Source organism: Synchiropus splendidus, chromosome 19 (genome assembly GCF_027744825.2).
Source record: "Synchiropus splendidus isolate RoL2022-P1 chromosome 19, RoL_Sspl_1.0, whole genome shotgun sequence".
Taxonomy (NCBI): Eukaryota; Metazoa; Chordata; class Actinopteri; order Syngnathiformes; family Callionymidae; genus Synchiropus; species Synchiropus splendidus.
This window is the reverse complement of record NC_071352.1, coordinates 15,773,880-15,785,641: the sequence shown is the minus strand read 5'-3', so window position 1 is coordinate 15,785,641 and position 11,762 is coordinate 15,773,880. Positions and strand designations below refer to the sequence as shown.

The window sequence follows — 11,762 nt, the reverse complement described above, 5'->3', positions numbered from 1 at the left end:
GTGACACGCAATGTAACGAAGAGATCGAGGTTTACTTCATGACTCACAAACTTTGATTCAAGGATATTGACGGGTTTATTGAACTATTTTGAACAAGTAACAAAAGCAGTTTCATGATGAGACCACAGGCATGGTGACTGTGAGGACCTGCAACACAAGAGAAACTCAGGGTTTGGTGTGTGTGTGTGTGTGTGCGTGTGTTGGCTCAGGTTCGACAAGAGTGTGTGTCGGTCACCTGAGTGGAGCTGTTGTACTGGGCCACACTGGACTCCTGGTCCACTAGAAACGGGTGGAAGAAATCGAGGTGGTAGAGGGAAGGTCGGGCCGACAACACCAAGCGGTCCTCGCCCACATCCAGGACCAGGGAGCGAGAGGAATGCTGAGACCCAAGATGGAGGCGAAAAATCAGGCAAATAGAATGATTATTTCTCATGAAAAAACACACATGAAGCCAGCTATGACATGAAACATGCTGTAAAAAAATAAACAAAATGAAGTCCAAATTATTTAATTCTGTCGAGATAATAATATTCAAAAGATGAAATCTAATATATATTTTTTGAAGAAGAAAATGGCTTGTCACATGAGGAAGTCATGCTGATGACTCACCACGTTAGGCAACTTGACTTCTGCAATCAGGAACTGTGGATCACCAGCAGGGGGCTCCACCCGCAGGGAGAAGTCAGGTCTGCAGGCCAAAGGAACGGATGAGGCCGTGCCAGCAGACCAAAGGAATGCAGGCCACGGGACACGAGCCAGTTTTACCTGCGGGATGCTTCAGTGACCGGTTCCCTGCTGGAGGAGAAGGAAACCAAAGTTGAAGAAGGCGAACAGATCAGACAAAACGGTCTAGAAGTGCACGTGATGGAACTTCTTGAAGGTGCTGACACTACGCTTCTTAATGGTGTGTCTGGCCAGTCCAAACAAGGTTCGACCATAATTTGAGGGTTAAACTTTCAAAATAACAGGGTCATTATCATTGGGTTCAAGTTCAGTTCAGAGTCCTGGTTACAATGGAAGTGAGAGGCTGGGGAAAGGTTTACGGCAGTGAGAAGCCTCCTAACAAGGATATAAATAGGAACAGTGTGTGTGTGTGTGTGTGTGTGTGTGCGTGTGTGCGTGCGTGTGTGCGTGCTCTTCCAGATGACTTGACGTGTTGTTTGCTTGTTTGTGTTGCTGTGATGTCAGTGCATGTTGCTTTGCCTGTGTATACATGCAGAGCAACTGCTTTCACGAGGCTGTGTTGGCAGAGTTTGGCTCAGTGGAGCAAGCACAGTCCATTCTTTACCCATCCATCCCCCATGTGGCGAACTGCATGTGAGTTGTGAACTGGGTTTAAGATGGAATGCTTTTGTACTAAACTCAGCACTGAGTTGAATTGAAAAGACAAAGCAGAAGGACCTACTGAGGCGGCAGCTCCTGGATCACCGGCTGGCTCTTGGTGCGAATGTTCTGCTCTGTGACAGACCCCAAAAACTTCCTGTTCTTCAGAACTTTCCAGTCTACAAGAAGCACGTATGTGAGCACCAACTCTACAGAGACCCTCACCTCTGACTGACCTCTGCTCAGCTCCAGCTGGTACTTGTTCTCCAAACCCTCCAGAGAGACCATGATCACAAACTGCAGGAACAACTGATCCTTCTACCAGACACACACACAATCCTGTGAAGACAATCTCTTGCACATTGACACGAGCCTTGGCACAACAAGTCACCTGACACTTCTTGAAGAAGTCCTGGTTGATGACCACATCGTATGCTGTGCAGCCTTGAGAGCCTGAGACAGATGGACAGAAGTTGTCTTGATTTTCTCTCATCTTTGACCTCTTTGACCTCCAGGAACAGCAGAGTCAGCAGCAGCAGACACAGACCTGCCCACCTCTGCCCACTCCAAACACTCATCATCCAGGCAGATCGGTAAAGGAACTCACTGTTGTCCAGCTCAGTGTGTGGCTCGCCGAGGCTCATGGGAACTTTGAAGCCGCTGGGATCTTCTGACTGCAGCAGATCCACCAGTTCTTCTGTAGAAAGTTCTGGCGGAGGCGGAACAGAACTGGACTGGCAGATGTTGACGAAGACCTTCTGATTGTCCTGGACTGACTGCGTTTTCACACACATCCCTGGATGACGACAAAATACCGCACGCACTGAAAATATACCTTGGTTTTCTCGTCTTGGCCAATCTTGGTCAGGACTGGGATTCCTCCGCTGTTTTCTAGAGCAAAGATGCCCAGACTTCCCTCTCCTTAGAAACCTGGGGCCCTTCTGCCCCTCACCCAGGGGCCGAGCCAATGGTCTCGTGAGCATCTTGACCTTGAACACACATCTTGCTGCTTCAGAACCGACTAGTCGAGACTCACCAGGTTGTGGTCGGATCAGTTTCGAGTCAGGATTTTCAGTTGGAACTTTCCCCATTGTCTACAAAGACAATAAATGAATTCAACATGTCTTGAAAGATTTCTCTGGAGTCAATACACCTGCAGGAGCGTGATGAAGCTGACCTGCAGCAGCAGCTGGTGATAGAGCTCCTCCTGCTGCTGTGACTCCAGCTCCGCGTGCAGGAGCGACGAGTCTGACGCGGCTGTGGTTTGCATCTCAATCGCACCTGCGGTGGACACAATATTAACATCCTCACGAACAATGATAATGTCCCGAGGTACAAACAAGACGGGCTCAGTTCAACGCACTTTCACCATTAAAATGAAACCGCGAAATGTGAACGTCACAAAACATGAAGCAGATGTATATTCGACGGTCAAATACACACGTTTTTAGCCATGAGCACAAACGACTATAGCTAACTCGCATTTCTCGCCGTTCCTGGGAAATACTAGCATTTAGCGAATACATTCGTTCCTCCAGTCTTCAACACGGTGAGCTGGCGACACGACGTATAAGCTAAACATTCTTTTGATCAGCGTAAAACTCATGTTTGTTTACCTTTTTGTGCTTCGCGACACCGGCGACACAGCGGAAATGAGGTACCTACATCCTTTCATATTTCAAATTAAGCAACCACATGCTTTATTTTCACTCGAACACTCAATTAGTCGCGCTCTTATTGCAACATATTAGTGAACTTTGAACACATTCAATTGCAAATTACATCGCTAATAGCCCATATTTATTTGAAACGTGATTGTTTTGCAGCAGAAAATTTTATTTTGAAAAGCTGCGAAGTAGCGTCCTCTGAAAGCGGCAGCAACGGAATTTGGTCTGATAGAATAAAGAGACATTTGCGAATAAAAACGAAATAGAATTCTGTGACGTACTGTGTTGAAAAATGCTCAGTATGATGTGAATGAAACCTAGATCCACTCAGTCAGTGTGAACAGAGTGAGCCCAGAAACCACAGAGAAGCTTCAGAACTTGCTTTATTTTTCATCGTATACAAACATGTCTCCGATGTGAAGAAGCGTTCTTTCGTTCTAGACTTAAACATCTCCACACTTGGATCGATGAAACTCTCTTCACTGGGATACAGATCCGGTGTGTTTATGGATGGAAGCAGCAGACAATAGCGAACATTCATGGCCAGTCACAGTCACGCTTCATGGTCATCGTGGTCTCCGTTATGCCTTCTCAAATTTGACATCCCAAACTTGAGCTCACTCAGACAAGCAACGAGAAATTTGGAACAGACAGAGCCACCTCTCCAGGTCAGCACTCCTCCTCTGGGGCCCTCTCCGAGCCGTCAAGAATGCTCATTTAGCTGGCACACATCTAAAATGCAAACATTAAGTTTGAAACGTGAACACAGTGGATTCTTGTCCACAGAAACAGGTGTTTCACAACAAAGTAGCTTGGATCGGTTGGTAGCTTCAGAGAGTCTCTCCATGCTCACCACTTTCCGGAGCCAGTAGTGAGGCTGAGATGAGGAAGGAAGGCCGTCCCTCTATTAACAATCGGCACATGTGACGGCAGTTGGCCTGGAAGTGCACTCCCCAGCGGACTTGTTCCTTACAGTGGTGAGTGTTTGGCGATTGACTTGCCCGATTCACAGTTCACTTTCCCAATGTTCCACACAGCTATTCGTAGAGAGGTTATTCCATCAGTTTGAGGGCCTAAAGGTCGTGGGTTTGGTGACCTCCAGGGTTGCCCTTTGAGGCGCAGGCCGGCTTATCGCCAAGTGGAGCTTGATGCTGAGAGGAGGCTCAGTCCATCGCCAACTCCAAGCTTCCCAAACAGGGACGGAAATTCCATGTTCAATCTTACATCAGTCCACTTGGTCTCCAAAACACAGTGGCGTTAGCTGCATGTGAGAGCAATGCCATGTGACAATGACGTGTCCAGTAAATAAATAGTAAGGTATAAAAATCATGAATTCAACAATCAGCTTCCCTCTGGGTGTATGATCGTCACATATTCACAGGAACATCACCCACCAGCTCACGTGAACTGGTTTTATGGTTCAATGTCTTTCTGGTTTTGGCTTGTTTTTCGTTTGAATTCCCCTTGTTTTGTTTGTTTGTTTTTTTTCTCCAAAATATCTTCCATTCTGCTTCACCATCAGATGACACTGAAAAGTTAAAAAAAGTGCAGGATCATATACAAAAATAAAAAAGCCTGAGAAAAAAAACCAAACAAGAACAAACTTTGAAAAATGTCACGCAGTAAAAAAAATGTTACAAAATAGGCAAAAATATGCATCTGAAATAAAAAAATAAATGTATCACAAATGCATGATGCATCTATAAAATCTATATTAAATCATGAAAGAGATCATCATTAGTCCAGTTAAAAAAAAAAAAGAAGGTGAGGAATGCCAGACCTGACCAAGCAGGACGGCATGGTCACACGCCCTCCTCCTGCGGCGCATCAGCGCCCCCCCCCACAGGGCATGTCTGTACTTGAGCTGCTCAGGTCTTCTGAGTTCATCACACAGTGAAAATGCGAATTGTTGTTCATTAGGGCTTCAGCTTCAGGACGAGGCACGTCGAAAGTCTCTGGGCTAGAGAGAGACGAGAGATAATCATCAGTTTCACATACGCAGATTCCTCTTGCACGTTTGGCTGAGCTCCTTCCAGCAGCAGGTTCCAATTCCAATCATTCAAGTTCCAATTCCAATATTTCTGCTTTGATTTCAGTTGCGTATGATACGTCAAGTTCCTTATTCATGCAAAAATATTTCATTCTCATTTTCACGATGACATCTAATTCCATGTTTTAAACATTTTTTCCATGTGCATTCTGGAGAAAATATCCTTTAACATACATTTATTTTAAGTACCTCCTTTGTATGTGGAGAACAACTGGTGGGAAACTGCAGTCTGTGGCACTATCCCCCTGAAAGAAAGGTTAAAGGTTGTTTTACGGCAGAACGATGAGCCAGAGGACAATTCATGATATATGACATTTCTTCTTTAAAAATCTTTCTTTTTGATTATTTGACATTTTTAAAATGCAAGTTTGAAACACTAATCTGATTTTGAAGGAAAGACAGAAGAAAAGGGTGAAGGTTTTGATGCTCAACAGGTGGACTTTCACTTTCCTCGGGACTAATCCCACTTGAAACCGTCTGTTCTCAGCACAGCCCTCAGTGACTGAATGAATAATGAGGGCAGAATATCCTCAGGTCTCAGCCATCAACATGGCGACTGTCTGACTGTCAGTGTTAATCAGAATAAAGTGGTTGCCCACCGGCTGTTTCCGCTGGCGGCTCATGACGATGTAAACCATCAAGGGCAGGAGAAACACGAGGCTACAGGAGACGGCTAATAACACTTGGTAGGTGGCGATGTCTGGAGCTGCAGAGGAGAGAGGTTGAGAACAGCGCCAACTGCTGGGTACAGACCTCTAGTAACACAGCCAGCACATGAGAGACCCAGACATGTCTGCACCATAGTCCCCGAAGCAGCGGTCTGTCGTCGCCCGTGACCTTCAAGTCTCTCAAGTCCAAGTCTTCACTTTGTTTTAGTCTCTATTCCGGTCCAGGCCCATCATTTCTACCCATCTCAGACTTGACTGAGACTAAACTCAGTTTTGACACCCAAATCTCCCTCATAAATCTGACTTTGCTCTTGACCTTCATGTCTTTGTGTCATCATCCATCCAGTTTTCAACCTTCACGTCATGGGCTGTGTCCCATGTTCTCCCCCTCACACTAGAACTTAACACTAGCACTTGGTTGTGAGTGCCCTCCACTATGAAGTGAAGTGACGTCCCTAAGAATTGGAACAACACTTGCTGACGTCACGCGTAAAGACAGCGTGTCATTCCAACCCTTACATCCGGACCTGCACTTGACCCCTTGGCTTTGCTTCATCTTTGTTTGAAGTCTTGTTCTCACCCACTTGGTCTGAACCTCAGCTGAGTCAGTCAGACCCAGCGGTCTGGAACCCTGGTCTAGACCCTGACATTGACCCTCAAGTCTTCCTGGTGTTTTCTTGACCGCCACTCATCTCTTGGCCTCCATGCGGTCTCAAGTCTTGGTCCAGCCTTGGCCTCAGCCTTTGATAGCATCCTCTTGTGTAGACCATCCTTTCTTTTAGGGCCCTCAAAGTCTCCTCGAGAGTCAGGGGAGGTGTAAAGCAGGTCAGTGGCGTCACCAAACAACAAGCTGTCAGGACTGGTTCGGCGTGAAGGGATTTTGTTTTTACTCACATGAGCAGGTGTCTGGAAGAAAAAGAAGGGGAAAGGGTCATGAGAAAACCAGCAGCACTGCTACCATTATCATGTAGTTACATAGTTATTATGGTGACATAATGCTAAGTCAGCAGATTGTTCTACTACGTCTGTTTCTCGGCCAAAATAGTCCAATATGGATGAGAAGAGAGTAGCAAGTGGAGTAATTAAAATTCCCGACACGCTTGAATGCATCACCCGATGACGAATGAGGCGAGGTTGAGCGCTCGCACATTCCACAGGCGTGTGACATATGGCGTTTTTGTTTGCTTAAATGACTTTGGGGAAAAAACTCTTTTCAACAAATCATGACAGTAGAAAAATATGATCAAAAATAATAATAATAATCACACTATTAAGTATTTGAACATTATAAAAGGCAATGAATGAGAAACACAGGAAGAGCTTTTGAGAGAAAAGGAGGAAATGAGTAAATTCAGAGAGGAAGTGTGGCGCAAGGTGCTCCGCAGATGCTACGTCGCTAACATACGAGGAATGTTTCTTACGAGAGATCTCGAGGGCCTTTCCCTGCTGGGATGGTGGCAGTGACTGCTGCAAAGTCGTTGCAGATGTTGCTGTCGCCCCTGCGGTTGCTGCACATGTCGTTGTCACCCCTGTTGTCGTAGGTGTCGTAGGTGTCGTAGGTGTCGCTGCTATCACCGATAATATCGGTCAGAGAGCAAGAGACAGTGTGATCATGAAGGGAAAGTTAGGGAAAGTTCTTAGTACAAGAAAGCAGAGTGAATATAAGTGGAAGGACAACCCTGCCGGCACTCACCAGATCATGGGTGAAGAGGAGAGTGCAGGCAGGGTGGAGCAGGTAGAGATGAGACAACATCACTGAGCAGTGATAACACAAGTGATATCATGTGTCGTGTAATTACAGACAATGAAAATTGGGGGCGGTACATCTGCCAGTCAGCAGTTTCTGACTTGTCTATGTTTTATATAGAAGGAACCACATCCTGTACTGAACAACAAGGAAAACCACCTTAAGATAAAGTGTAAAAATGCAGTTCATTTTTTATCGTCAACTTGATGAGTCGGCGTTTCCACCCAGACGTACCTGAGCTTCCTCCTTTGGTTGTCATGGCAACAACCATGGCTGGCTTCGGGATTTTCGCATCATCTTGGGTTTCAAGAATTTTAAGGAAACAACAACAGAAACTTAGTTCTGAATTTGAACAGACAGAATGACGAGTCTGATGAGCTGTTGCTCACCTTTCTTCCTGATGACGGGACAAACATGCTCTGGGAGGAACAGCTCGGGTTAGTGAGAGACAACATGTCCCAACATCATCCAGGAAGACCATTCCAACAACCATGATGCACTTTCACCCCCCTAACACTTAGCGTTCTCAGAAGCCACCGCTAGCTTTAGCAGCTTCTTTGGAAAAACCGCAGAAATGAGAAGAGCGGATGACTCACCATGTTCACATCCTGTGAAGGTTGAATAAAAGACAATTAGGAAACATCATCCATTATTTATTGTCTCGCACTCACTCCTCTCTCCAGGGCACCCAGGCAATCTCGAGTCATGTTTACATTAGATTAGATTACATGAGATTAGACGGCCTTCACTCGTCCCACAGCGAGGAAATTCAAGGAGCCCAGAAAGCAAACCAGAGTGCCAGGAGAACAGTGGTGGAACCCAGAGTTGCACCAAGCAGGAATGGACAATACACTCAGTGTGAGGAGCTACCTCGGACTTGGGTGTGAAGCGAGACGGCGCGGGCCACGAGGCACATGAAGTGGAAGGTGTGGACGATGGCGAACTGCTTCGTCTGACACTGGCCACTGAGGTCCGGGTCTGTCGACTGAGGAGCAGCAGACACAGCGTCACCCACACATCAGCCCCCTCCCCACTGGGAGGCGTCGCTGCTGCCCCCCCATGCTGCCTCCCCCGACATACATTGACTGATTTAAACAAGGTGGTGATGTCAGGGATGGGCTGGAATGGGATGAAACATGCAGGAGAGATGGAAGCTCTCCACTCTTCACTGAGAAGACAATGAAGGAGAAGGTGTGACACAAAGAGGACTCTATTCTGGCTCCACCGTGCGGACCAGACTGTGGTCTGTCTTTGTGGAAGTGCAGGAAGAAGCAAGGAAATCCAAGCTTCTCGGGGCAGCCAGAATGAACGCATGCCAATCCTAACAGATGGAAGCCATGAAGGCAGAGGCACACATTGGCTTCTCTGTGGAGCAGAGAGTCTGGTACAGAGACGACCTAACTCCATACACAGCATTCCAGGCACTTCACCAATGGAAAATGGACCAGAGACAAGAATGAGGGCTAATGACAGACTTCCAACTTCAAAACCCTCATGAAGTCGTGAAATATATTTATGATTCAGTCAGATTCTTGAAGTGAGATGACATTTCAGCACATTACTGTTGTATGCTTTGATATTTTACATTATTTGATATTTTCGTTTTAGTTTCGATTGTTGCTAATGATTGTCTTCAACTATTGAAGTCAACTTTTTCTGACAGGATGAAGCCAAACAGAAACAAACGGAAACAAACGCCAATTTTTACCTTCGATTTGAAGCAGTCTCTCAGGAGGTAACAGGTGGATTGGTTCCTCTTGCACAAGCGCCACGCCGTACACTTGGCCACATCCTAGACCAGGACACCACGCCGACATTAGAGCGACATCTACCGCGGTGCGTTTCCACCGAGCGGTCCGGATCAGGTCGGTTATGTATTCATTTTATGATTTATCTTGCTGTTTCCCTCCTTACATTTTTCAGTAGACCATCGTCTGGGGTGCCTAAAAGGTCCGATTGAAGTCAACATAAATCTGTAGCTGTTTAGTCTTCACACACTTTTCGCTGTCTCCTTTTTTATCTCCTCAAACACAGCATTTGAGTTATTAAATCAGTCGAACACATGAGGTTGACACCTCTGAAGCGTCACCTCTGAAGATAAGCATCGGACCAAACCAGCACATCAAGACTGTGGTTAACCACAGCTCCATCAACATACATGTTTAGCATATCAGATCATGGTGACCTGACTTCTCTCGCACACGATCACAGCCCATCAGAGACTCTTGTATCGCTCTGTTCCTGCATGTAAACACGATCCACCAGTCTGCTGCTGAAACTGTCACATCACCCTTCAAAAGGGAACCGACTTGGTGGGAACGCAAAAAAGAGGCGCCTTGGGGGGAAAGGACCCGACCTGTACCAACCCAACCGGCTCCGCCGGAACACAGTGATACTGATCGCGGCACTTACCTCTGTGTTGTTGGCAAGCACCAGTACAATCGTTTTGTTCATGTGCTTCGTCTGCCAAGAAAACACACGACAGAGACGTGTCAGTTAAACGGAGCTCAACATCATCAGCTCATGACAAGTAGAAAGGAAAAAGATGGCTGAAAACTCCGAGCAAAATCTTGATGGAAAAAGATGATGAAGAAGGGAGGACAATGGAAGGTGATGAATACAAGAAGACAGCGTGAGAGACGACAACTCTCACGCTGGTGTTCCAGCCTCCATCCGTAGGTTATTACCGGGTTGAGTGTTGGGAACATTTGCCGTAGCTCTTCTGTCAGATTCCACTGAGGTTCAAAGATATCTTCAACCTGCAAACAAGCCAGAAGCAACAAGACCATTGGACCTGTGAGGAGGGATTTGAACCAGCAACCCTCTTGAGGCGCTACGTGAGGTTGTGACTCACCCACGTCTCTATTGTCAAATACTCCAGACATCTTTGTGTGGACGTGCGCTGCGCACTCAGGCAGACCTGGAGTGGGAAGTCCGGAATCAGGATCAATACGACGTTGGAGAGCAGCAGGACATTCAGAGTCTAAATCTACAGCCCCACCCCCTTCCCCACCCACCAACGCATCCTAAATAAATAAATCACACCATCATTATTTTGATGAACAAATCTGGTCACATGTCCAACTTATTATTTTTTTTTCTTTCTCTGGTGTCCTGCGGGAGCTCGTACTATCAGTTATTAGCCCTCGGCTGAGTCTCCACCCAGAGGCCGCCGAAACGTTGAGGCGAGCAGGAAGTGACTCACCGTGAGTAGGAGCACGGATGCGACACCCCCTGACCTCATGCTGCCATCAGAATCATCCGACTCTCAGCGTGGAGGCTGCAAAGCACACAGAACGTTGCGCTTAGAAGACAGAAGAGTGAATGAATTGCAGCAGCATGAAAGGCACCCCCAGTCACGTGACCAGCTCGGGCTAAATCAGCACACAAACAAAGAGTTTGACTCTATAAAACACAACGTATAATCAACCCACTGATAGAAATCAACTTTTATGCGACTTAATTGGGCTTCACCAAAGTTCTTTTTGTTCCCATTCCTGTACAGCGGCTTCTTCTTTGTGTCTGTACTGGTTTGTGACCTGCGCAGCTCCTACTGCCGCCTGCTGTCCGCTTGAGCTCACTGCGCCGTGTTGAACACGAACGATCATGAATACGCGCAGGTAGATGAGTGGAGGTGACAAAAGACTGGCACAGATGGGCAACAACAAGAGGCTTGGCGGAAGATATTCCAGACGTATTGGAGTAAAAAAAACACGAGATATATTGGAGAACAAAACACCGCCAGTCCTACAAGTGTCAGATTATCTTTCTACGCGATGTATTTTAAGAAGACGTGCAAGAAGGCCGACGACAAACAGGTTGGTGTCTGAGCCTTCTACTGTCTGAAACAGAAAATATCACCTTTACAATTAAAAAAAAGTGCGGAGAATCTATAGACGCCACACAGGTGGAATCGCGTCCACTGAGATGTAAACATGACAGTCATGTTTACATCTCCGAAAGAGATCCGAAATAGAACTCCAGTCCTCTCGACGCTCAGCGAAGCAAACATCAGGCTGCAAAGAGGGCAAACGTTCCTGCCTCCATGTTGGAATCTGCCTGGATTTCGGGGTGCAACGACACGGCGGACGCGGAGGTCGAAGTCCGGAGCGTAGAGACCGCGGTTCGAAACTTCAGCTCAGAAACAGCGACAAACGACAGAAGAGACTCACCGTGACTGCGTCCAACAAATCACCACAGCATCGCCCCAGCGTCTGATTCATGCTGCTTTCACTTTAGTCAGGCGCGACTCACGTCACATACACGCCCCCAAACCCGGTTCATAGAAAGTTGTCCAGAATTCCCCC

The 11,762-nt window shown here is 46.7% G+C and overlaps 2 protein-coding genes across 4 annotated transcripts; both read right to left on the bottom strand.

The window, feature by feature from the left end:
• Window positions 1–50: 50 nt before the first annotated feature.
• pih1d1 (PIH1 domain containing 1) lies at window positions 51–2,989 on the bottom strand. The gene is made up of 11 exons (XM_053851439.1): window positions 2,940–2,989; window positions 2,501–2,604; window positions 2,360–2,417; window positions 1,931–2,119; window positions 1,715–1,776; window positions 1,560–1,641; window positions 1,406–1,502; window positions 766–795; window positions 610–688; window positions 236–379; window positions 51–147 (listed from the first exon to the last, which is right to left on the bottom strand). Exons 2-11 carry the CDS (start codon window positions 2,591–2,593, stop codon window positions 112–114), a joined length of 870 nt encoding a protein of 289 aa, XP_053707414.1. The 5' UTR covers window positions 2,594–2,604; window positions 2,940–2,989; the 3' UTR covers window positions 51–111.
• A 350-nt stretch (window positions 2,990–3,339) lies between these two features.
• LOC128750761 (uncharacterized) lies at window positions 3,340–11,719 on the bottom strand. 3 transcript variants are annotated; one of them, XM_053851233.1, is made up of 14 exons: window positions 11,628–11,719; window positions 10,661–10,735; window positions 10,310–10,375; window positions 10,143–10,214; window positions 9,868–9,918; window positions 9,164–9,247; window positions 8,326–8,440; window positions 8,052–8,063; window positions 7,845–7,874; window positions 7,690–7,752; window positions 7,130–7,276; window positions 5,640–6,614; window positions 5,215–5,285; window positions 3,340–4,950 (listed from the first exon to the last, which is right to left on the bottom strand). In XM_053851233.1, exons 2-12 carry the CDS (start codon window positions 10,697–10,699, stop codon window positions 6,595–6,597), a joined length of 699 nt encoding a protein of 232 aa, XP_053707208.1. In that variant the 5' UTR covers window positions 10,700–10,735; window positions 11,628–11,719; the 3' UTR covers window positions 3,340–4,950; window positions 5,215–5,285; window positions 5,640–6,594. The 3 variants fall into 3 exon arrangements, with proteins under 3 accessions (XP_053707208.1, XP_053707207.1, XP_053707210.1); XM_053851232.1 differs by having other exon boundaries at window positions 5,230–5,285; XM_053851235.1 differs by lacking the exon at window positions 11,628–11,719 and adding an exon at window positions 10,930–11,610 and having other exon boundaries at window positions 5,230–5,285.
• Between the last annotated feature and the right edge of the window lie 43 nt (window positions 11,720–11,762).